The 26,228-nt window shown below is 41.8% G+C and overlaps 2 protein-coding genes across 2 annotated transcripts in view; both read left to right on the top strand.

The window, feature by feature from the left end:
• The first annotated feature begins 6 nt into the window (after positions 1-6).
• On the top strand, positions 7-4,921 carry NDUFB5 (NADH:ubiquinone oxidoreductase subunit B5). Its single transcript, XM_049803247.1, has 6 exons — positions 7-152; positions 796-884; positions 1,809-1,875; positions 2,646-2,707; positions 3,694-3,800; positions 4,671-4,921. Exons 1-6 carry the CDS (start codon positions 26-28, stop codon positions 4,789-4,791), a joined length of 573 nt encoding a protein of 190 aa, XP_049659204.1. The 5' UTR covers positions 7-25; the 3' UTR covers positions 4,792-4,921.
• A 4,236-nt stretch (positions 4,922-9,157) lies between these two features.
• Positions 9,158-26,228, top strand: part of USP13 (ubiquitin specific peptidase 13) — a 54,643-nt gene continuing 37,572 nt past the window's right edge. The window contains exons 1-3 of the mRNA XM_049802131.1: positions 9,158-9,310; positions 20,644-20,769; positions 24,943-25,003. Of these exons, the coding sequence (XP_049658088.1) occupies positions 9,158-9,310; positions 20,644-20,769; positions 24,943-25,003 (340 nt within the window). The remainder of the gene's footprint in view (positions 9,311-20,643; positions 20,770-24,942; positions 25,004-26,228) is intronic.

Raw genomic sequence — 26,228 nt, 5'->3', positions numbered from 1 at the left:
CCCCGCCCCCGTGCCAGTTCCAGCTATGGCGGCCATGAGCCTGCTGCTCCGGGCAGCGGCTGCCTGGGGAGCTGGGCGGGCGGCCAGCGGAGCGGCGGCCGGCGCCCGCCTCCCCCGGCTCGCCGGGGCCGCCCGCCTGCCCGGCACCGTCGGTAGGGTCTCGGCGGCGGGAACGAGGTGGGGGGGAGGCGGGCGTGTGAGGGGCGAGTGACCTTGGGGAGCGGAGGAGAGGGGTCCTCCTGAGGAGAGGGGTCCTCCTGAGGAGAGGGGCCGCCGCCTCAGGGAAGTTGGCGTCTCGGCGGCCCAGCGGGTGCGGGGCGGGGGCCGCCGTCTCGGTCCCGCGGCTGAGGGCGGTCGCTGGGCTCGGGCCTTTCCCCGCTAACCTTGTCTGCGGGGCGGGAAGGCGGGTCTGGGGCGGCGGTGGTTGCGGGCCGCCGCGGCGGGTCTCCCTTTGGGGTGAGCAGGTGTAGGAAACGCGTTCAGCGCGCAGGAAGGTCCCTCGCGGGGGTGCGAGGTGTGTCTCCGTGCCGCTGAGAAATTACACTTCTCGGGTAGAACGTGGATCGACGTTGGCGGGAGGCCAGACTTGCTGACGGGCTCATCTGTGAGCTTACTGGGCCCTGCATAGTGACTGACGTTCAGTGATTTATTTGTTGGGACTGACAGGTAGGAATAGACCTATGTCTAAACTCGGGAAGAAAAATACCTTTTGTTTTTTTCATATGCATCGTTGGCCTTATCCTGGCACAATCACCAAAGGGAGAAGAAAACATAATACTTTGGTTCAATTTTCAGCTCCTGTACGACATAGCAGCAGCCATGGGAAGAGAATGTTTATTATCAAGGCAACAAGTTTTTATGACACTCGATTTCTGAACTTGTTGGTGAGTTAAAACCAAATTTATTACACTCAGTATAACACATGTCTGGCAAATGGTGTAAGAGTCTCTAAAATAGAATTTTTCCCTACTGTTTACGTGACAGCATCTAACGTGTGGTTGGCACTATTCACATACACCAGGATTTTCAGTCCTCCTCCTAAAGAATTTTCTGTCATACGTCGTCAAACCAGGGCCAGATGAAGTAAAAAGATTGGCTAAATGGCAAAGATTGTGATAGGTACTTAAATTAATGCTGTAGTAGCGTTCTTAAATTATGTGTCTCTATTCATGTATGCGTACCCTCCAAATGCTTTCCACTCCATCCGCCTTTTTTAAAACCTATTAAGTTACTCTTCTGCAGGGTTTCCCTTCAGTTACCTAAACCCACTAACACCAGAGATTAGACTTGGGAAGCCTGACCTGAGTTTGACCCCTAAAAAACTAGGTTTCGGATAAAGCCTATTATGACGGGTAACAGCCAACTTGATACAACTCCCTTCATGTGATCAGGCTTCCTTTATACATCTTCCACAGTTACCAAAGCCAGCAGTGGTTGTATTTATGTTGGATTACATTGCATTGATGTTAGTGCCTCATTACAGTTAAATGCTGAAGCCAGTCGTCACAAGATGCTCAGATGGCATTCAGGGAAAGCATTACTGTCTGCTTCTGCAGAGACTGGCCTCCCTGGCAGGCTGAAAGTGGAACTAAATAGGCTCATGGACTGACACAGCATCGCTGTTTCTCTATTCTAGTTAACTCATTTTAAGCAGCAATATGTCTTTGCCTACAACATCCCTATCTAACCTATGAATGCGAATCTAAAAATTATTGGCTGTTACGTAATTTGCAGACTAACATCATCTAAATTTTGTCAGGCTTCTGAGTTTCCCATACTGTTTCTCTTTCCTTTTCTCCCCTATACAGAAATTCTATGTATTTCTGACAGGGGTACCAGTGGCACTATTCATAACATATGTCAACGTCTTCATTGGTGAGTGCTTTGTCCTGACTAAGCTAAGTACACGGTTAAAATTATTAAATAGAAGCTAAGCACGCTGGATAGAAAAAAAATAGATCCTTTAAGGCTTTGTCTTTGGAAGACTATGAAATAGGCCTAACAATTATGGTAATATTGTATAAGTACCTAGAAGATGCTCCCAGTATTTTTATTTTTCTGTAGTTGTTGCTTTTAAAAAAAAAAAGCTTTCCACATTTTTAAAAATGGAGAAATTCCATCTTCTGACAGCCTTTCAAACATCAGTGAGATTTAGTGAACAGTTCCTAAGTATTCAGATGAGGAGTCTGTATTATCTTGTTTTACATAATTTTTTTAAGAAGGCTGCATACATGGCAACTGTTGATTTTTATCTAGCAAAAAAGCCAAAATTCTGCTTGGCAATATGTGTTTTAAATCTACTACTGTAATAATATGGAATTAATTTAATAGAGAAATTAGGAAAAATCCATGCTTTTAGCTCAGTACTTTAAAGGGCATTTCTGTGGACTTGATCTTAGTTATTTCTTCTGTACAGCTGCTAATTTCACACTTCTGTTGTGTGGCTTAAAGCCTGTGAGATACATGCAGTGTGAAGTGTCTGGAAAAAACCACAAGTCCAATTTCTCTGAATAGAGTTCAGATTGAGGGATTAAATGCTCTCTGTGTGAAATAATGATCTTTTCCGAATGTGAAAGGCAGAATATAAGGTACTTAAAAAAAAATAACACTTGAATTAAATGTTCCTCTCCTTCTTTCGTTGTCAGGTGAAGCTGAACTTGCAGAGATTCCTGAAGGTTATATCCCAGAGTACTGGGAATACTACAAAGTGAGTGTAACATGTAAAAGGGCAGCATGTTATGGACAGCCCTCCTCCTGATGATGCTTTTGGGAGTAAAATGTGTGGAATGTGGTAACAAGGATGGCCATATCCCTGCCATTGGGTATCAGTGTAGTAGAACTTGAATTGTGCAATTATGATTTTAGTAAACTTGCTTATTTTCTGCTTTATGGAACGTGCGTGTTGCTGTAGGAAATAGATGCAAATGATCTGTAACTTTATGCCCGTAAACTGCTGAAGATATATGCCAAGAATTCTTTTATAATGTTCCTAAATAGTAAGAACAGTCTTCTGTTCTCTTTATTCTTAGTGTGCAGTTTTTCTCTTTGTTTCTTGCTCTAGAACTAGAACATCTTAAGATACTGGAGTTTAAAGTGACTTTACTTTCTTTTGTTTCAAAGTCCAACATCACACATTCTAGAATTGAAGATTTTTATGGTCAGAAACTCAAGGTTATGCTTTTTTCATTTCATTGTATTTTCTTAAAATTAGTCCCTGGCTTCTTGCTGCAAGCACTTTTTGGGTTTTGATAGGAAGTTATTGAATTCAGCAATACTACTATGACTGTTTTGACTCATTTAGACTTTTGTTCCTATGTGGAAGCAAAACTTTAAAATGTTACTGATCACAGTAAGGTTTGGAGTCCGTTTCTGTGATTACAGTGGCAGTTTAAGGAACTTTACTTCAACAGAAGGAAAATAAATCACATGTCTTCCACTAACTTTTAATTTTGCTACAGAATAGTCATCTGCAGGTTATCTTGGCATTAAAAATGGCAAAAGAAATACAGCTTTTTAGGGTTTTGACGTTACAAATAGTTGAACGTGTTTTTAATTTTACTATTATGGTTTGAATGGCAGCACCCATAGTGCTGATGATGTGTTTTCAAGACCGGGAACGTGCAAAATTATTTAGTTATGACGACATTTCTACTTGGAAATTGCATGAATAACCTCTGCTTTTGTATTTTCCAGCACCCTATAAGTCGCTGGATAGCTCGTTACTTCCTTGACCCCCCTGAAAAGGACTATGAGAAAGAGATGGCTTTGCTTGATGTTGAAGCAAAGAAAACTGAAATGAGGTATGTTATGTAGATGAGGGTTTTAAAATACTGATACATACTGTTTGACTCTCTTATTTTGCTTAACATACCGAGTTGGATGCTGACATAACGTGCTTATCCATGTATCGCTTGACCCTGGGTGCTTGCTGCACTGATTGGTGGCAAAGTGGAAGTTACAGTATCTGTAGTCCCTGCCTTCTCAGTAGTAAGATTACCAGAACTGGAATGAGCCAAGGGCAGTCTTGTAAAACAACTGTCTCTTCAAAACAGTTCATATTTATAAAGGTATAGCTCTGTCTTCCTGAGTCAGGAAATGGACAGCTCTTTCTGCTACTGCTAGTGTTCACAGCTTAATTGAGTAGCTAAATGACAGTTTACAGGACTGATCATGTTCCTTGTACCTGTTGAAAATTTTGTGGGCAGCAACAACGTTGTACTGAGTTTATTCTATACTTACTCAGGAGTAAACTGTGGTGGTAGAAGAAAGTCTGAATTCCATAAACTGTTGTTATTGGGACCAAGACAGCATAGCTCCTTCTACCGTCACATTTACTTCTGATTTCCATGCTCCTATTTATTTTTAGTTGAAAACTATATCAAAACTGTATAGCCCCTTATGAGGCAAGAACCTTTGACACAACTGCAAGTATTTTTATTACTCTTTTGTGGGATGACTTGCTGAAAAAAATTGAAATAGAAGGATGTAATAGCTCATGTTTTAGTTGAACCCTTCATATTTTGGTATTGCCTATGATTCAGTAGTATTTGTAAACCATAGATGCTAAACTTATTGCTGTTGTCAGTAATGCCATGATGTTAAACATCAATATATGTATGATCAAAAGCAACAAACTTCATGCTGAGTGTGTTTGTTGCTCTTTTTTTTAGGCTGATGCAGTTGGAGGCACGCAGACTGATGAGACACAGGGGAGATGGACCTTGGTATCATTACGAAACACCAGATAAAAATCTTGTTGACAATTCTATGAAATCCACACCTGACAATTAAACGATTTTAAGATAGTATGCATGGTCTTAAATGCATACCAACAAATTGTGACTGAGCTATGTAATATACATCCTGCTGTTTACTGACAGCCATTAATAAAAATAAGCAATGTTTGTGTTGATTCTGATAATTGGAAAGAAATTGTGTGGCAGTTAAGCTCATATAGCTGTTAACGTTGTTAATTAGAGAAAATGCCTTATGGCAGTTGCCAACAATTACACCTTTTCTCCAGAACATCAATGTAGAATGGGCTTTGTGACCTAATATATGTGATACAAGTTGGTAATGTTAGTCTTCATCATGTGATTTCTAGCATTTAAAATTTTAAATGAAAGGTATAGGAAACTGTAAGACTTTTTTCTCTCGCAATGCCTTGTGTCAGATAATTTGTGGAAGATGAACTAAGTAAGAAAAATACCTTTAGATCTTTGGAATCTTTTATCTACCACTTTAGAGAAATACTTTCTTTCTCATTACCTGTAGTCAAACTCATCTTTCACTATTTTTTCCCAGCTTACATACTGTTCAACATCTGCGATCATTTTCTCTGCATTATCTCAAAAGTTTCTCTCTTCAGATATCTGTTAATACTCTTCATCCCTTATAGTGTCAGCCATGCTTGTCTTCCTTTATTACTTTTGTCACCAGTTTTAAAATTTTTTCCTCTTGTGTATGCATAATTTATGCTTGTCTGCTCTTTCATTTTCTCCAGTCTCACCACCTATACCATCTGTGTCTGTAAAAGACTTCCTAAACAGTCCCTTAAAAAAACCCAAACCAAAACAAACAAACAAACAAAAAACCAAACCAAAACAAAAAACCCCGAAGACTACTGACTTCGCATCTTTCTGAACTGGACAATTCTCTGTGTAGATCATCGAAAAAGTGGCTTCTCTAAAACATCTTTCTACATTGTTCTGGGGGGGTTGGTTTGGTTGTTTTTTTTAACGGTTTGTTTTTAAATGAGGTTTAAAAGCATATCAGGTACTTTTGCTATGATATACGCTTCCTGTTCTAAATGGTAATAGATCTAAAACAGCCACATAATCCCTTTGTGGCAGAAAGGATCTTCACTGATGGCAACACAGTTGGTGGTCAGTAATATGTTAATATTTCAGAAAACTCTTAGTGAGGGGTACTTACCATTGTCACATAACTTTCATGTTTTAAGTATGTATCTAGTGACATGGAGAATCGCATGCCAAGTAGCTGTGGAGAGGACAGTCTTTAACAAGGCTTTGGTTTTATTACCTTAGATATCTCCTGTGTTTTCAGAAGGCAGAATTAAGACAGAAGTGCTTGCCTAGAGCTATGACTGTCTATACTGTCAGATGTAGTAGAAAGCAAAGGAAAGATTCTTGAACATTAAAAAGCCTGTGGTGCATATAAATTCATGTTTTAGTGATTTTTAGGGGATTTTATAAGCCTAAGTCTTTAATGTACTCTTGAAAATACCCCACAGTTCCTAGGCTAAAGTCTATGCTCTATCATGTAAAACTTCTCATGAGAAGGAATAATCTCAGTGGGCAAATATTAAGATAAGTATTTTCCTAGTAACTGCTGTATATCTAACATTTTTAGCAATATATTCAAGTTATTGATGCTGTTGTTAGAAAGCTTTCTGCTTCCTGTAACAGGCTTAGTAAGATGAACAAGGGAAAAGTAGGAAACTGCTTATTGAAGGTTGTGAAAGGATTGCTAGATGTCTGAAGAGAAAGATCAATCCAGGGAGAATGGTATAGGCTGACATTAGTTAATGGGTTTTATGGGTCATCTTATCACTGCTAGGTGAACAGATACCATCTTCTGCTGTGTGATTACACAAGTTCTAGTACATAAAAGTCTTGACAGCAAAATCTGAAGATGAAAACTTGGAACTTTATACTCCTAATGCATTTAGCATAGAGAGGCCACATAAGTGATTTTGGAGATGAAAAGGGAAATGCTTCTTCTCTAGGGTGAATTGGAATTAAAAAAGCAAACCAACAGGTTAAAAACTCAAGTGGAAATGTGCCATGCAACCATTATTAACCAAGAACAAATTAAGAAATACGCAAGATGAATAAGGCAAGTTGCACCTGAGGACATCCACACACATACCTGCCATGCATTTTCAGAACTGTACAGCTGTTTTTCTACACCACTTTTGACAACTACGTAGGGAATATAAAGGGTACTCTCTTTATCTGGCAGACTTTTGCCACTAGAGGGATGTGTTTCTTCGGGTTCTACTGGCCACGGTACTCCAGAGCTCTGGTTTTAAGCGCCTCAAGAGTCATGGGAAGTTTCTCTTACTGTTCGTGACCCTAAACTATGTGTCCACATTCAAAATTCCCACTTTTTTTAAGGAAATAAGCCCAAGTGCTTCAGTAACCCCTGAGCATCTTGTGGTTTCAAACTGTTAAAACACATGCGTTTCTTTACCTTGACCAACATTGTGCAGACTATTTTAAGCAAAGACTGCCTTGTTTGCTGTTTCCTAGCACCGCCAAACATTAGAAAGACTGATTGATTGTCTATCAGTGCTTTGACCTGTCCTTTTTGAGTCAATCTTTCAGGTTAGAGGGCTTGTATGTCTTACTATGGCTCTCATTTATAAATGCTGAGTTAATTGTAAGAGAAGCCATTAAAAAAGTACAAAGTCTTCTCAGGTAGAATAAATGTCTGGTCACCCTGTATTAATTTGTGTTTTTTATCAGGCATCCAATGATGCTCACAAGTCTTTGATGTAATGTCTGTTCCTGAGTAAGTCTAAGGCCATTCCATTAACATCATATTCTGCCCTTGGTATTTCACATTGTTCCCAACACTTGATTTTTTTGCTAGAAAAATTGCTGAGAACAGACTGCAGTGGTCTGCTTAGTCTCACAGCCTGTTTCTCCATGGCTGGATACGAACTTATTTTTCAATTCTGTTGTTAATTGAGATTTTACTAGAAGCACCTTTTGAAACTTTAATTCTTGAGATAAAAGGTGGTTCTAGCAAAGGTGACATCACCTGCTTGGAAGTGATCGATGAATCCTTGGATATTACACGGACTATGGTTGGAAGGCTATTCATCTACATTATACGTCTTTGTTTTAAATGTATTAGTCGTTTCTTTGATCCTGCTGCTGTCAGGCATATGCAATAGCTGTTAAATATTGCTTGGGAAAAAAAAATTATTTTGGTATTTTTTTCCTACAAAGTTACTTCACTCTATTCCTCCTTCCCCTAACAGTATTCTTTCGAAGTGAAAAGCAAAGAGAAGCACAGCAAACACCAAAAAAAAGGTCATTTTACGCTAAAGGTACTGTCCCTCAAAACATGAAATCTGCGTTTGGCTATCGCTGCTGCCGCAGGCTTCCTAGGGCATCTGGGGCTGGGCGTTCCTGCTCTGTATCCCAACAGCTCCTTCCTCCGTACTAACCGATTCTGCTTGCCCTGCCAGCTTACAAACCGCTAAGGTAAAGGCTGACCCGGCTGCGCTGACATACAACGCTGTGTGGACCGTCCACAGCGGGACCGTGACAGACTCGCTCCCACACGCCGAGAGACACCTGTACCCAACGGTCACTTGCGTTAACTAGAGGTTAGGGACTTTGCAGTCAAAGGGCTTGTTTTAGGCACGCGAAGTTACTCAATCCTTGCAGCAGAGAATTAATATATTTTTACCTATGGTATTTAATTGCTTAAAAGCGAAGTGAAGGAGCATGTAGCAGAGCATTACTGATCAAAGGGAAACCTGTTCCGAGCCACGCAGGGCGACCAGGAGACGAGGTCTCACACACACACACCCCCCCCCCCGTGGAAACGAAGCCTTTCTGGCAAAACGCGTGAACAAGCCTGCCCGGTCCTCCTCCCGACCCGCCTGCAAGCACCCCCGCGGCGGAGGGAGCGGGCCGCCCGGGGCTGCCTCCTCACACCCCTCACACCCCTCCGGCTGCCGGCCGGGGCCCCTCGGCGGGGAAGCGGGGCGGCCGCGCGACGCCGGCTGCCGCCTAACGGCCGCCCGTGGCACGCGCGCGGGGCGGGAATCGCCTCAGGAGAGCGGCCCCACGGCCGCCCCCGCAGGCACCTCTCGGCGCCCGCCGCCGAGGGACGGGAGGCCGCGGGGGGCCGCCGGGCGCGGCGCGGCCCGCCCCCGCCCGCCCTCGCCGGGACCCCCGAGTGCCGCCGCCGCCGCAGCTGGTGCCGCTCCCGCTGCCATTGGATTAAAAATAGCATCTTCCCTCCCCCCTCCCCTCCCTCGGGCCCAGGCTCCTGCCGCCGCCGCCGCCGCCGCGCTCTGCCCCGGGCCCGGCTGCCCTCCGCCTCCGTTGCCCTCGCATCGCCCGCTCGCCGTCGGCCGGCCGGCCGGAGGGAGGGAGCGAGCGAGCGAGCGAGCATGCAGCGGGCCGCGTTCTTCAGCGGCGGCGATGCGCAGATGGCCGCCGGGGACCTGGGCGAGCTGCTCGTCCCCTACATGCCCACGATCCGGGTGCCCAAGTCAGGGGACCGGGTCTACAAGACGGAGTGTGCCTTCTCCTACGACTCGCCTGTGAGTGCAGCGAAGCCTCCCCCGGCTGCCTCCGCTCCCCCTCCCCGCCGCGGGCTGCCGACCTGCCCTCAGCCGGCGCCCTGCGGCAAACCCGCCCCTCCTGCGGCCCCTTCCCCGCTGCACCCCCCGCTCCGAGGGCAGCCCCTCGCCCTCTCCCCGGGTCGCCACCTCCCCCTCAGGCTTCAAAATCTCCCCTCCCCACCCCCCCCCGATCCATCCCTTCCTTTGCCAGCCCGCCTGCTTCCACCTGCCGTAGCTTCCTCCGCAGCCAGGTTTCCCCTCGCCCTCCCCGCCCGGGCTGCAGTGCCTCCCCCGCCACGCGTGGGGGTCGCGGCGGGGTTGGGGCCCACCCTGCCCCGTGCCCCCGCACTGCGCGACCGGTGAGCGGTCCGTTGCGGTCGGGGCTCCTCGCGGCAAATCGCTGCCGCCTCGTACGCGGTAGCGGTGTTGGTTCGTTCGTTTATTTAATTTTCTCCTTAAGGCGGTCTGAAGGGGTTGCTTAGACACGGGGGGCGGGTTGCGGGTTTGGGGAAACTTTCCTGCCTGCTGGGCAATGGGCTCTGGCGGTCCAAGGTCTGCCAGGTCCCCCCGGGAACCCTTGTTTTTTACTTTCACACTGAGGTGGTAAAAAGGAGCGGTAGCTGGCCTTCTCGTTTGCATATTTTGGCTAGCAGATGCCAATCGTTTTGCTTTCCTGCTGTCTCGGTGCTCATTTTCTTTTTTTAAATCTTCAGAGAAAGCTTCCAAAGTAAAGGCTTAACCTGAAAATCAGTGTGAAAGTTCTTCTGGAACACTTTCTCTCCCAGGGTTTCAGTTACGTCACTGGACTTCAACAAACTTGCAATATTTCCTCACTAGCTTGTTTACTTTGCTGTTAAATGGATATTTGATGTACAGTAAACTTTCTATGGTGTTATAGCTGTCTTGCAAAACATCTACAAGCTCCACAGATTGCATGTGTTCAGTGGCAGATTTGGGGCCTAACTAATTTTTAACTTTGCTGATAACATTGGACGTCTTCATAAATAGTAATGGTTGAAGAAACAGGTGTTTAGAGATTACACTTCTTAAATGGAGCTGAAATTTTATTAGAAGTTGCTTCTCTACGTGAAGCTTACTTTTCCCAGAGGTGACTGAGCACTATATATTGATGTTAAAGTTGATGGCTGCAATCAAAAGGAAGCTCAGGGTTTACATTACAGGATATTCAATGAAAGAGATTTTTTACTCCTTTATCCCCTTCTCTTTGATAATTCTTTCTAATAGAGAAAATCAAAATTGGTTTTAAAGGTGACTCAGCTGTCTGGTGTTCATCATATCTTGTTGAACAGAGGTTATTTTTACCCGCACTCTTCAGATCTCAAGTGTCACCCAGCAGCCCTGACTGTGCTGGGAGGCGGTCTAATTAAAACTGCCAAATCAGACTCTACTGCAGAGGCACTAATTGCATATATACTTAATAAGGTTTTGGGGGGCAAAATGAATGTACCACAATCTTTCCTTCAATACATCGTTGATGTTTTTAGTAACATTTTCAGGCTTCTTCAACATTATGGTTTATAAAAAGTTTCTGTTAACAAGTAGAAAGGGATATTAAATACTGCTACAGATTAAAAAACAACCAATAACCACCCCCCCAACAAGCTGTGAGTAAAACCAGCAAAAGCTCAAAAGCTGTGTTTACCAAAACAATATATTTGAACAAAACATAAAACATTTGAGCAAAAGGTAAATTAACAGTAACTGTGTATAAAAGTAGCAAAATGAGTTGGAATCACCATGTGTGGTGTTTGGGGTTTTTCTTTTTGTTTTATTTTTTTCAAAAACATTTCATCCTTTTGACTTTATTGGGAAGAGGTATCAGATTCTGGAAAATGTTGCCCTCCGTTGTTAAAGCTTTTTGTTTAAATTGTGTTATAGGCATTCACTGGGCAATAGCCTTGGCTGAACCTGTGCAGTACCGGTAAAAATAAAACCAGTCTCAGTTTCTATTGTTTTCCATGGCTTTTCAGCCCATACCACTCCACAGCTTAGCTGAGCAAAAGTCTTGTTTCAGATTTTATTTTTTATTCCCATATAATCTAACAGATACTTGGATACTGTTTCTAGGATGACAACTTTAAAGGGCAAATGTGTGCTTTCTTGTGTAAAACACTATCATTCACAAATTGAAAATAGCAAAGCTGTGTTTTTACAGCCTTTCATTCAGAAGGAAAGTGAAAGGATACAGACAGGTTGTTGCCTTGGCTAAAGGGAGATGTTTATCTCTGTATGCTTTGTATTGGGTTTGTTTAGTGACTTATTTTCTTAGGTTAGCTACCTATAACCTAAGCAAGCTTCTTCCTATTGAGGTATCTGCCTCTTTTTGAAAGAAGATACACTATTTGTTTGTTTGTCTAGTCATATTAAATCAAATGAACAATGTTAAAAAACATGCTCCTGGCTTCATTATCCATGGTGAAATTCCAGATTACATTTCTGATGGGGGAGGTGTCTTCTCTTGTAAGTTTATTTCTCAGTATTTCTTCACATCTTCTCATTTTGCCATTTTAAATATGCTCCTTGTTGCAGTTTTTCAGCATGTCTCTGTAGTCAACTCAATGCAAGATTTTTTGTCCTGTCACTTTTCAATACCAGATTTTATTTCAGTAGTTTTTTTCAGTAACACTGTAAGATTGTCTCTCAAACTTTGCCTTTCATTTTTTTTCTTCTTCAAAGTGAATTTCCTCACAGAGAAGTGAAGTTCCTGAATGTTTGTCTATGTCTTTTAAAGTGACATACCCAGTCACACAGCAGCTCTATACTCAAGTTTCTTTGGCTCTGCTAATTGTATATTATTACTTTTCCTGTAAGAAAGTGTTGGGATCTTTAAAATACACTAAAAAGCATCAGACCTGTGAGTATTAGGGTACAAAGTATTATTAATATAGAGAAAGATTCTGCAGCAGTTTTGAAAAGGACCAAGGAGGGCGAGATGGTCAAAACCAGAGCTGTTCGTGTCAGCAGGCGCCAAAGAGAACGAGGAACTGGGTGTGAGTGGCTCCATCTTTTGCTTTCAATTGTGCAAAGCTTAGCATGACTATGAGACCTGGCTTTTGCAGACATGTTTGTCACTCTGTCACTTGTGTCCTCTTGTCCAGATTTGAGTGGTATAGTGTCACTGAAGATCCGTGTTCCAGTGGATACAGGCAGCTTTACTGTTCTCAAAATTAGCTGATGTTCCCTTTCCATGAGTTTTAAATCTTACTTCCTTGTGTGAAGATCTGAGAACAATGGCACCTTCATGCTACAAAGAGAATCATTAGCTGAGAAAATTCAGAAGTGTCAGTAGGAGAGGTACAAGTGGGTATTCAGTGTGTTTCTTCCATGTGGATCAACCATAGCATAATGATCTTGTCAGAAAGGTAGTATTGTTAGAAAGACCACTAAACAGATGAGAAATTCGTGTCCTTAGATTTGGCTTGTTTCGAACAGAACATGCTAGGGTTGGTTTCCAGGAAAGTTGGCAGAAACAGGAGGCAAATTTCTGTGCACTTAAGAGCCCTAGTGACAGTTTTTAGTTGCTTGTCTCATAAGATTAGAAAATATGCATTTTTATGACTTAATTTTTAATTACTTTTCTGGGGCTTTTGGTGGCTTCTAGAAAAACTGTTTCCCTGATGAGGGCTCCTCCTCCAGGTAGCCATTGATTCTTTATACAGGAATTTAGGAGGGAAGGAAGGCTGCCTACAAAACACAAGCGTGGCCTAGTGTTGAGTATTGCTCCCTCTGGTGTCTGGCCCAGCAGCCATAGTAGCCTACCACTTCCTGACAATTTGACTGATGAAGTCCTGTACTTCTCATTTTTCAGATAGGATGTGCAGTCGTCCCTCCTGGTAACTGTTTTTCCGTATCTGTGCCACTGTGATGTAGATTTCTTCTCTCCTATTTTGTCCACTGTGACCTCTCTTCCTCTTTTGGCAGATGAGCCTGACTTTGTGTTCAGTAGACTGCAGGAGGCAAAAAGATTGCATTATATAATCTTTTGTCTTATTATTATTTTTATAGAAGTATAGTACTCGGCTGGAAATTCCAACCTTTCAATGGGATCTTTGCTCAAAGACGCAAAGATCCATCCAAGGGAGAGGCAGCTGCTAGAAAAAGGGATACAAACTGGACTATAGGAAAGGCTTACATGCAGGCTATGCATGTTGTAGATGGATGTGCTCTGAAGCCTTCCCCATGAACAGCATTGGTTACAACCACAGCGCAGGTCGTGAGTCCGACACAGCGGCAGGACCAAGCAGTCTGGTTCTGTAGATTGCAGAACTGTGTTTGTTTGAGCAGCTTAAAGCATGGCTTCACTGTACTGGAAAACCTTGCTGCTGACAACAGCTTCCTTTGTGAATCTTGCTGACTTTGTTTTTGTGGCTCGCGGACTCTGCAATGGTTATGTTAGGGCAATTCCCAAAGGCTAAGCTGTGCTGGTGCTCTGCTGTTTATTAGAGAGTACAGCTGAGACTGAAATCCTTGAGAGTCTGGAGTGTGTAATGGGTATCAGTGACCATGCTGCATAAAACTTTCTAGAAATAAGCACCTCCTGTCTGGCTGTTCCTTTGGTCAATATTCATTGAAGAAAATTAGAAAGTCACTGGGGCCACTGTCTGGGAGGCTGGTATCTTGTTTCTATTGATGGGATAGAGGCAGCAGTGAGGAAACAGAGGACTGAATACACCAAGACAAATTGAATACTCCAGACAAAGGATTTTGGCCTAGCTACAAAATGACCTCCAAGTTATTGAGGCAATGCATCACTTGGTGGTGGGTGATCACCTGAAAAATCAGAGCAGTGTTGTACTATTGCATCACGGGGAGATACCAAAGCTGTCCCATGGGCGAGTGTTTGCTGGGTGGGAGTGCACCAGGACTCTAAGGTTAACTAAATGCGCTTTCAAAGTTGGAGGATGGTAAAATCAGTAAGGGTTGTGCCTGCAGTGGCTCACAAATGAGAAATAACAATGCAGGCTTGGAGAACAACCAGTATGTATGTGCATTGTGCATTTTTATGGGTTTGATCTAAATTTGGACCTTACTAGCCTTTCCCTCTATATCCGTGACTGACCAAACTTAAGTTATCCTGTTATCCAGACTGATGATGAGCTAGAGTATTTTGGTAGCGGAGAGACTTTGATTGTAAGGTACCTGGAGTGCCAGAGGATAAATACAGGGATGCAGGCAAACAGACAACCCTGGAGCTCTGCTGAATTGCTGTGGAATCATTAGGTTTCCTCTCAACTCTTCTCCCCACATTTTCTGTTCTGGAAGCACAGCACTGTCTTTGTGACCAACAGAATTGTATGGCTAGGGCTCTGCACAGAGCAAAAATCATCAGGCGCTCTCTAAATCTAAGCTGCCAAGGAAGCGGTATAGGTGGCACTGCTTGAGGTGGGGTACCAGGCTTGTGCTAGGAAGTAAGCCGTGATGGATCTGAGACGTGTCTATCGGTGGCCCATGCAATCTGCACCTGGATAATCTGACCCCAAAGAGTGTTGATTGATGGATGGAAGTTCTGCATTCCTGGTTGCAGGTTGAAGTACTTGTGACCTAATGTTAGTTTTGCCATTGTATCTGCTCACTTATCTTGAAGCCTTGATCCTGCCTGTGAATGTGACTTGTACAAGATATTGCTCTGGAATTATGTGTGCCCTGCTCTGGTGTCTGCCTATGACTTATGCAAGTGAGCGAGCAGTCAATCCACCTCTTGGATTTCCTTTGGTTTCATTTTAGTGACTGACTGGCCCATATGGCTTTTTTCTTCCCAGGAAATGTTGTAAATGCTGTGCTGGATTGGCCTTGTCCATGTGCCCGTCTAGAAGCTACAACAGAGATACCGGACATCTTTTTTAAGCAATTGTGAAATAATCTGCTCATAGGGAAATATCCAGTGCCATCCCTAGTAGTTGGAATTTAGCCTAGAACATGGAGGATTTTAAACCTTTCAAAACTGTAATGTGTTTGCTGTGAGAACTTTATCTGGTTGTCCAGATAACATCAGAACCCCAGAGTCCTGATACCTTTTTGATTTCAGTGATGTGTACTTTCTTCAAGCTGTTCAGTATTTTGCATGCTGCTGTCACAAAGTTTGATAAAATAGTAACTTTGATAGTTTTCTCTCTCTCTCTCTCTCTTCCTCTCTTTTTAAGGGAGGGTGGGGAAGGGTTACTTTTGCACTTGAAGCTAACAGTCCAGTTATTAGAAGCCCTGTACTTTATTTCCTACTGCCAGATCATTTGTCCTTTCTTTCTCTGCCCAACCCAGATCTTTTCCAATCTCTGTTGTCTTTCACCAGTTCCAGCAGTACATGGCTCCTTCGCTGCTTTATTTTCAGATCAATGCTTGTGTACTTGTGATCAATGCAATGTAAATCTGTGTCATTCTGTTCCTTTTTCTGATTCTGTTGCTTCTCCCTCTCCTCCTTTTTACCAGAGGTCCAATTTTACTTCTTATTATTCCTTTTATGCTTTCTTTTTGTCACCATTGCTTTCCTGTCACCTTTGGGTGACAGAGGACAGTTGTCTAGAAGGCAGACTTATGCCAGTGTTCATACCTCATGTTCCTTTTGAATGTGACTAGATATATTCCTGGCCTTTGGCACACATTTTTTGGGTTCATTCCCAGCCCCTCTTCTCTTCCTCCAAAGGAAGTTACCATATTTATTGCAGTGGAAACTTGAAAGTTATTTTTTTGTTTTGCTGGAGCCATCTCTATGTGCTATTGTGTTCATTTGGTTGGCTGTGCTTTGCTTCGGGGTTGGGTTTTTTTTCCCCCTTGTTTCAATTTAGGTAGTACTGGTGCATGACAGAGAGACAGGCTTTCTTCTTCCTCATTGTAAATTATTATGTATTGTTGAGGTGAATATTAAGGCTGAAACATCTGTTATTCTTTTTAAGCCTGTCCTGAAAGAAAATATGTGTCACTTAGTTACACTATTGTAGGATTCAATGCAGTATGTGTATGTTAGGGATGGTCCCGTAACTTTTCCAAATATATTAAAGATTGGATTGTAGTTATACAACAAGAGTCTTGTGACCACAACCAGGTTAATTATGGTGATTCCTGATGAACAGACAATCTGAATAGAGCCTGTAACAGTTCTGTATGGTTGTGGTTTTTGTAGGGAAACACTCTCATGGAAACCATGGCAGAATGCACAGAGAAGCCAGTGCCCCTCTGTCATAGCTGGTACTTTTTACTTTATATGTGATAGGATGAACAACCTTTTCATTCTTTATATTTGGGTATGGAGACTCGTGAAGACTTGAGGAGCCATTTTACTCTCTTCTCTGATACCTATATTAGCAAGTTTTACCATTGTTCTAGTGGATCTAAAGCAAACACTTGTATAGTAGGCATTGTGCCCAAGTCTGTAACTGTTTGCTGTGTTAGCAGATCACCACAGCAATTGTGTTTTTATAAATTCATTTTTGTCTGAGTCACCTCAGGAGTTGAAATTGTTAAACCCTAGATTTCCCTAAGGGGTCTAAATGGTTCGGGGGTTTGGTAATGCAATACAGGTCATTAGTTCAAATCCTGATCAGGTTAGTAGCATTTAAAAGCTATTAGTGTCTGGTGCCATGAGCATGTGTGAAGTAAAGTGGTGATCTCTCTCTGTTTCCTTGTGGGCTGGCATTTGTGTTTGCCAGACCTCTCATCCACCGGCTTCCTTGCCCTGTTTTTCAGGACTGAGAGGGAGTGACTCTGTTGCATTTTAGCTCTTTCACTGTGGATTCCCTGTCCCTTTCGTTCCTCATCTTATCTTTGCAAAACATGAATTATTATCTAAATAAGTAAGAAGAGCTTTTCTTTTTTTTTAATACTTTTCTCTCTGGTGTGGACTCTGTGTCTCAGTCCTATTAATAAAGCACCTGGCATACTGTGACCATCTTAGCAGCAAAGAACAGGAAGAAATACAGTGAAGAGTAACCACTTTTCCTTCTGCTTAGAGGGTAAGAAGACCGGTCTACTCTCAAGTGGCCTTCTGGGTAGTGATCAAGGCGTGAGCAAGTACAAGCTTCTGCCCCAACAATGTCTTTAGACTGGAGTAATAATGGAAGGCAACGTTTATACATGACTTTATCCTAAAATTCACACTACATGCTCAGTACATGCTGAGGCAAGGGGTGGGGGAGAACCTAGCTAAAATTCCTGGGTTTGTGTCTCAGGACAAGCTATATTTTTCTTGTGTAAGATAGTGTCTTCAGTACACTAGCTATGTTGCCTTCTTCCAGCATAAACTTTCACACATATCTAAACCAAATGTTGATTACAAAGATTTACATGCCACAGCCTATGTAAAATATTGTTCCTTCCAGAACTGGTTGTGTGCTCAGAAGGGTTAAATCCACCAGCACAAAGCCTGTCTTAGATCAGTCAAGTGTTCTCTGAGCACCAAACAGGGGCCTAATCCTTTATGCAGCCTTCTGCAAAGGTGGCTTTCTCACATGTTCCTCTGTTTTGCTGTGACCTTTTAGGCTTTTGAACAGTCTGTCCACTTCTTTCCAAGTTGCATGAGAGACTAGTCTGTCTGCGTTCTCGAGGAGAAATAACTGTTTTGTTAGTAACCACAACCAACTTACTCAGATTCTACATTTAGCTCATATACTGAAAGTGTTAGATTGTTGTCATAGGCTGCTTATCAGAAGTGGTTCAGTGGTCTCTTGGATTCCCTCCAGAAAAAGCAAGAATGGTCTCCAAGAAAATAAAATTCTAAACAAAGTTCCTGAGACCCGAGAGTGACAACACTATATATTTTTATTTAGGCTGGGTACCTATAGGATTCTCTTGTAGCGGACACATCCGTGACTTTCTCAGAGAAGATAATGCAAAAGGATTTGGAATACAGGCTATTAGAGCAGACAGCAAAGGTATAATGGGCCTTAAAGTACATAAATCTGTGAAAGAGTAGTGAAAATTAAAATAAAGGTAACACATTTTAAATACAATTGGGTTTTTGTGACTATTTCGAATACCAGATTTGGAGTTTTCTTTTAACCACTTTATTACTTTTGAGCACAATTGTAGATATCAGCCCTGTTCTCAAGGCTGTGAATATTTCAAATGTAAATGAGATGTTTTTTTTTTTTTTTTTTTTAACTAGAATCTCGGACAGGTGTTATGTGGATCAGAAATGAGATGGCTAAATTGTTTACTATTTACTCTGCAGAGATAATCATTGTGATAGCTAGGTGCTGAAAGAATTACTTTACGGTAAATGTTAAGTGTGAATGGCAGATAGTCTAAACCCTTGCTTCAGACTGCATGTTTGAATCCTGGAATGCTCAATGCAATTTTTTGTCCATTAGAGGTAGGTAAAGCAACAGCTGTATAGTTCATTACACGTTCATCTTTCAGCTAATCTGAAAAGATGAAGCTTGTATGTGTTGGTTCACATGAAGAAAAGTGGAAGAGGCAGATATTTTCTAAAGTCTTTGGGTAAAACATCATTCTCTGGTCTCTCTTCATGTTCTGTTCCTCAGCTCCATGGCCCTGCTGGCCACTGTGGAAGTACCAGTATTTATTGGTGGCCGAGGCAGTTCTTCAGTACTGGCTTTAGTAGTTTTGATACAAATGAGCATGTTTGAAAGAGTAGCAGACAGGTATGGAGGAAGGTTGTAGGTAAGCTGGAAGTTTAGATTCCTTCAAGCCCTACAGAAATACTCAGTGCCAGTCTTTGAAACAGGTTGGGGAGAATTAACTGGGTTCAGAGTAGCACATTCAAGCCTGGTTTTGGGGCAGTGGTGGGAGGGGAGAGGCATGTCAGGCCCTAGCCAGTCTGTGCCAGGTATCAAATGAGCAACAACTGCTCAACACTATTAGCCCTTCAGCTCCCTTTTCTGTAAGAGTATAAGGTGTATTAACCTGATGCTGGTTACGATAGTATTGGAGATCAGCTATGATCTGTCAGACTTGCCCTCTGCTACTTGTCCCAGTCCACAGGACTGGAGAGAGCCTAACTTGTGCCATGGCTGGCACGGCAGGATGGGCAGCTTTGTGCTCACTCTGAGGGGCCTGGCTGGGCTCAGAGGTAGAGCAGAAGTTCCTGCCTGGCAGAGCCTTCAAGACAGGTATGCCAGGCAGGAGAGAACTTCTTGGTTTACTGTATTGAATATGTTTCAGGTGTGGCACTATCAGGTGGTATCCTGTCAAAGCGATTGTTGCTGTAACAATTCTCAATACATGATAATGCTCATGTATGCACCTAATGTGACTTGTTTCTGGAGGTAATGATTTTTAATTTTATTTTTTTTTTCTAATTTCCATCTAAGGTGCCTATGGATGAGTTTAGTTCGTGTTGTTCTTTGGGGAGTTTAACATGAGATGTTCTGTACTATCCAATAGCACAAATATATTCACAGTAGAAGGAAGGTCACAGTACTTCTGAAAGGCTCAATCTTTGTTATGCACCACCTATTAAAAACAATACATGCTAGAGACAGCTTAAAAAATTGATCCAACACTGATGAATCAGATGACTGAAAGTCCTCCTGGCAGTCTGAATGGTGTAGGAGAGATCTGGGAGTGATGTTAAAATGGAAAAAGACTCTGATAACAGCCAGCATCAACACCCAGCTTTTGGGAGAGCAAAAAGTGATAGGACTCCTGCCAGGTTATGTTAGTGAAATGTCAGCATTTGTGATCAGTACCGGGAATATATATCTTTATATTTCCTTTGTAGTGCCCTTGTGTCCAACCACTCTAATTGCATGAATAGAGAGAATCCTTGATAGATACCGAAGAATGCTCACAAAACACTTGCCAGTTTTCTTGTTAGCCAGTTCTAAGAGCTGTAAGATCACTTGAGATCTGTTTTTGTCAGACAAGATTGTGATCAATAGTAGAAGTTGTGGCTGAATCCCTGGACCATCAGCTCTGCCGTGCTTCTGATTTGGAATGTTGTTCTTGCAATCAAATGGCCGAAAAAAGTTCTGCTATTTCAAACAAATGTCTGTGCTTCATTATTTCTATGCTTTACAAATTTCTGCACTTAGAAATCTCTGTGGATTGGGCACTCAAGCAGATTTTTTCAAGACTAACTTCTAGACCTCCAATTTGGACGCTTACTAATCTGTAGTTGTAAAGTAACGCATTTCAATGAGTTTCTGTAGGCTGTGATAGATGTGGAAGTTCCTTAGAGGACTGATAATGTAAACACCATAATGTGCTATGAAAGCCATGTTTTAAGTGCTTGCCTGATAACAGAAAAGATCTGCAATTCTTTGTTTTTTCTGAATGCTGAGTCCTTCGGTCCTGTTCAGTTCTTTCTGTGCTGTAACTATTTGTGTCATTCCTTTTAGGAATCAGAAGGAGGTCTCTATGTATGCATGAACACGTTTCTGGGATTTGGAAGGGAACACATTGAAAGGCATTACCGGAAAACAGGACAGTGTGTGTATTTGCATCTGAAACGACGTGTGATAGAGGTGAGACTTGTGGCTTCCTAACTACCTACCCTGGCAGTTCTTGGGACTTGTGTTCATTTAGTTAATGCATTTCAGACATAGACCAAATCTCAAGTGACAGAAATGAACATGTTCAGATTTGGGGCTGGATATCGAATTCAGGTGCTTGGATCCCAACCAATCCTATAGCTTCAGTTCTGAGATGAATCAAAAGCCCTAAAGAGTCAGATCTTAAAGGCAGCTTGTTGCCTGACTTCCACTGATCTTTTTTACTCCACAGTTCGGTGTATCACATATATATTGTCTGCATATCACATGCATACTAGGTAACTAAATACTTTTCCAAAAGCTGCCTTTGAAGTGTAGAATTACTGGTTTTGTCTCAGATTTGGCTGGAAGCTTCTGAGATTTTTTGTAATATGAGGGTTCATCTCAGGGTGACAGAACTTCTTTTCATCCTAAGATTTCTGTACAATTAAATCATGAGCCTTAATCCTGACCCAGCCTGGGATCTAAAGCTTAGCTTAAATTAAGGCTAGATTCTAGAGCGACACACTGCCCTCATTCAGTCTTACACCCCCCCCCCCCCATGGATGTATATATACAAACTTCATGTTCACTGTTCTTCCACAATATCACAATTATCACAATATCACCATATTAACAATAACTTGTGCTTCATAACATGTGTTTGTGTGTGGTTTGTCTGGCATCTTTAAAAGGCTGTTAATGACTTCTGACCTGAGCTATATAGAAGGCACTGGGTTTGCTTATAGCTCACTCTCCCATAAGCTCTGTCTCTTGGCAAGTTAGAGGGCCTAAAATAGCTGCTTGGAGTGGGATAGAATACTTCACGTTTCTCGTTCTACAGCAATGTTTCTGCTGGGTGATGAAGGCCCCAGTTATGTAAAACGCCCTGATCATTTATTTTTTTTCAGTAGATGACTATTCATATTTTATCAGAATTATAGTGAGGTAAATTGCATGCCTTCCAGGTTGAGATTGTTAATGATGTTTGTTATACTTTAGAGTTGCCTTTCCTTGTAAGGGTGATAGCAACATCTTCCTTCACACCGTTAACGGAGTCTTTGAAGAGCCTAGTCTAGTTTTAGCAACAGTTCATCTGAGTGAATTTAACACTCCTGAAAGATGATATCTAGGACTAGAGACAGGTGGGCAGAAATCCTGTTGGCTTCCCTTGTATATAACTTTATTTCAGCATGTGACCTGGGAATTTTCAATATTAAGGTAAACTGGGATTAAAATGAGGCCTCAAAAATTCTGTTCCTGGATAAAGATTAGGATTAAGAACTCCAAAAGGGAGAAACAAATATACCGACTGTTGTTTGGCATTGCGTACCCCTTCATTTAAACTAGTTCAGTGGTTCCTATTTTTCTCCTTGTGATTCATGATGTAGCAGAGAGGCCTGGCATCTATGTTTGAAGGTGGTGACACACTGGTGCACTGGCTCATATGGTAGGAAACAGTGTTTGACTCTACAGTACAGGTGAAGATCACGTCATCCAACATAGCTCATAGATAGGATTCCTCATACATTAGCTGTGGATTTTGTTTACCATGACTGTTCCCTTCTTACGTGCTATCCATGTTTTCCTTTGAGCAATGTGAAACATCAGGCCTTCACTGGTACAGTTTTATGAAGTGTCTGCCACATGCTGCATTGTGGTTTTGTTTTTTTAAGCCAAGCTTTTGATGGTATGGGATACAGTAAAGCCAAAGGCATTGGACATGCTATCTTAAGACTCTTTTAGCGAGGCTGCTATTCTTGCCTGTGGTTCCCTTGGCATCATCCTTGCAGAATGCACTGCATTGCTGCAGAAATCACTATTTGCTTCCGAGGGTGTTTGGAATAACTATCAGTTGTGTATCTTGTCACAATTCAATTAGAAAATAAGGGTCAGATCATCAGCCTATTGGCTTAAGGAGAGCTAGAGTATCTGCCAGTGGCAGATCAGCACCAGAGGCATGTGCTGAATCATCAGAAATGTGCTCAAGCGCAAGTTATGGAGCACCCTCTGGTAAAATTCTTAGCTAACTCAAGGAAACTGTTTTTTTTCTTTTTCCTAGAATTTCACTTTTCATAATTTTTAAATCAGCCATTTTTCTGAAGTGTATGACATGTATGCAACTGCCTGCGTAGTACTCGGTCCCGGGCAGAGCTTTAGCTTGGTGCTATAGTGATACCTCAGCCCTGTTGAAAACACTGGGCAGAGAAGCATAACGTTTCTTACAGTGATGGGTTCCTGGATTTTATTCAGCGATGGCGCTGTTGTAAAAAATGTGGCAATGGTGCAGTCAAAGAGAATGCAGAATAGGCTACACTGACACTTTGTACGAGAAGCATCACAAACAGAATTTAATGCCACTACCGAAGCATTGTGTGGACTCCCCTTTGCTAGGTGTGTCACATCTGTTAGAAGCCAAAATTGTTTTGTGAATGGGGAATGTTTTCAGTGACTTCTGACAGATGGAGAAACAAAATAAAAAAACTTGTCAGGTCCTGGGTTTTTCAGGAGTACTGAGCATCTGCATTCCAGTTCAGATATATTCAGCAGTTTGGAAAATCAAGCTGAAATATTTAATGTCAAGCTGGCAGTGATAAACACTCCATGCGAATTCTTCCTCTTTGAAATCTCTAGTCTTAATGACTTTCACAGTATCCCACTTGGTGATGTCAGAATTCAATTGGAGCTTCCTAGTGTTGGAAACAACTTTTTGTTGTTGTTGTTCTGAAGCTATAATCCTTGCAGTATGTGTAATTTAATCATAATATATTTGTAATTGGGTTATGTTGTATCTTGCTGCTGCTTTCTTATAATAAATTTGGATTCTTGGTTACTTGCTTTCCACTTGTTAAATTCCAGTAGTATTAAGGAAAAAAATGTTCTGCTTGTTATTTTCACTTCATTGAGGATTTTTTTTTTTTTTTAAATGCTGGAGTTGCAACATCCCTTTCCCTAGGGCTCATATATATGGATAATAGGTTCTGTTCTCAAGTGCAACCAAGGAGTGTTAGTTGGCATCCGCTCTTTCTAAGAATGGAAAACTTTCCTATGATGTATAAGACCTTACTGATGATTCAAGCAGTCTGCTTTGGCCAAAGCTTTATTTACATGGTGAAGGGAACCACCCAAAATATGTGACCCTTTCATCTACCAAGGAGCAGAGGCAAACATGAACTTTCCCTAGGCTGACAGGTTCTTGGCTGGTTTCTCTCCACCTGTTGTATCCCAATATTATTATTAAAAAAAAAGTTGCCTAACAACCTCGCCAGCTACACTAACATTATACACTACATAATGCATCATGTTGGCATTACAGCCGCAGAGGTTTATTTGATTTGATTTAATTTGATTTGATTTAATGGTGCCTGTTAATGAACAGCTTAAGCAGCAAGTGCATTGACTTTTACTTTTCCTCAGCTACTAGTGTTTTCCCTAGTAGTCTGAGGTATTTTGAACTGGGAAAATAGTGCTTGAAATTGAAAGTCACTTGGCAGTTACTATTCTCTGCTGTGGAGCTTAAATTAAAAAATAAAATAAAATCTCCCCTAAACAATTGCTTTGGTGTTGTCAGGTTTTCTCCATACTTCCTAATATTAAGAAAGCATGGTGGTAACTTGGATTGATCTTAATGGAAGCAGGCATGGATCCTGGTAGAAAGGGCATTTTTTCTGGATAGAAAAAAATCAGCTGAACTAGTAGAAGACAGCAAAGTGGGCATACTGGAATTAGTTGTGAAGGATTGAATCTTTTATGCAGATAATAGCCTTTTCTTCCTCTCTCTAATTCAGCCTTAGTCATTAAGAAATACTGTAGGGTATCTAGTGGTGAGAGGTCTGAGTGATGCTAGATGTACCTGTCTTGTTGATAGAACAGCAGTCACGCACGGTGACCATGAGACATGCTCTGCTTAATTGCTAACAGAGCAAAATATGGAGGATTCAGATGATGGGTTTCTCACTCTGTGAGGGCAGTAAGCAATGATGAGTTGGGTCCTACTGTCAGAGATGCATGAAGATGACTTACATTCTTGGTCAGAAAGGACTGTGCTTTAATGGAAGGACCATGAACAGATAGATGTGTGTCAGAAATGGTCATGGTATGAGATTATTGCTGATTTACTGTTGTCTCACTTGATGGATTTTTAATTGTTTCTTTCTCTCTTTCCAGAAGGTACCAGGGGCATCTGGTGGAGCTTTACCAAAAAGGAGGAATGCAAAGCTATTTTTAGGTATTGTGAACAGCTGCTTTCACACAGTCCTTTTCTGACCCTGTCTGCCTGTGTACTTGGGTTCTGTCCACCATTGTGTCTGGCTTTGGGGATCCTTATGGGTTTTCTTTTTCTGTTGGGTTATTTTTTTTTAACTTTTGGTTCTAGTTTTTAAAGTTGGTCCCCACAAATAAGTAATTCTTAGCAATTTTGGTGCATGTTGAGATATATCTGTATGTATACAAGAAACATTTTAATCTGAAGTAGGCCCTCAACTATTCTCAAACAGTCTAGGGTTTGATAGGCATTTTTTGACTAATTCCGTCCCTTCTCTCTTTGTGACTTCCACAAAGCACCCTTGAAATGTTTATCTATACTTAATGTTTAGGTATAACAGGGCCTCAGCATGGCACTGTTCTGCTTAGCAGCTGGTTATAGGAAGGGTTGTTATTATTTCAAAGTTGTTACACAGGTAAATATTCTTAAGTCATGTTGTGGTCTCTTCTGTAATAAATGCAACAGTACATATCTTGTGAGCACCTCTTACCAATTCTTATTCTGTTATGCCCACAGTTATATCTCCTTGCTTCATGGAAAGCAGTATTTTTACCGTGTCTGTTTCATCCAATACCCATTGATTCAGATTACCCAGAAAACCTGAGGGCCGCAAATACGGATGAGGGGAATGTGATGCAAAGCCTATATTCTCCCTCCTCCCACCACTTGTGATATTTCTCTGGTTCATCTTTTATCTATTCTCTCTGTATTAATAGTGAATAGCGAATTTTTCTTCTGTTAATGAAGAAGTTAAATGTTTTCTTTACAATTGCCAGCTCTTTTGGCTAAAGGGAAACAATAGCATGGCCTCTCTTTGGAATTGCTTTGATCTGTGGAGTGTGTCCCTAAAAGGCCTTTGCAGATTGTGATCCATTAAATTGCTGCTATTAATGTCTGGAGTAAATTTTGCAAGGAGGGCTTAGAGAGAAAAAAAGTCTTAAGGTGAGTCATAAAGAAACAAAACTTCTTTTGTAGGAAGAGACTGTTAAGTCACAGACGCTGGTCTAAATGCCATTTACTGTCAGTTTACATTGAAAATAATGTTTGTCACTGGACACATAAAATAATTGGTTCAGAAACAAAGCTGGCTGCAATGCAGCAATGGTTGTACAGTGTTAGTAATGTGAATGTAAACAAGAAGTACAAAAGCATGGTCAAATTTTATTCTTACTGATCTACTGCATACATT

The sequence above is a fragment of the Accipiter gentilis genome, chromosome 6 (assembly GCF_929443795.1).
Source record: "Accipiter gentilis chromosome 6, bAccGen1.1, whole genome shotgun sequence".
NCBI classification, from domain to species: Eukaryota; Metazoa; Chordata; class Aves; order Accipitriformes; family Accipitridae; genus Astur; species Astur gentilis.
The sequence above is the reverse complement of the archived record's forward strand: the minus strand, read 5'-3'. Positions and strand labels throughout refer to the sequence as shown.

Bases quoted from the DNA above. Each gene is read 5' to 3' on its own strand.
- NDUFB5 (XM_049803247.1), top strand. From the start codon at position 26: ATGGCGGCCATGAGCCTGCTGCTCCGGGCAGCGGCTGCCTGGGGAGCT. The intron at 2,708-3,693 runs GTGAGTGTAACA...TGTATTTTCCAG, and splicing joins AGTACTGGGAATACTACAAA to CACCCTATAAGTCGCTGGAT. The intron at 3,801-4,670 runs GTATGTTATGTA...TCTTTTTTTTAG, and splicing joins GCAAAGAAAACTGAAATGAG to GCTGATGCAGTTGGAGGCAC.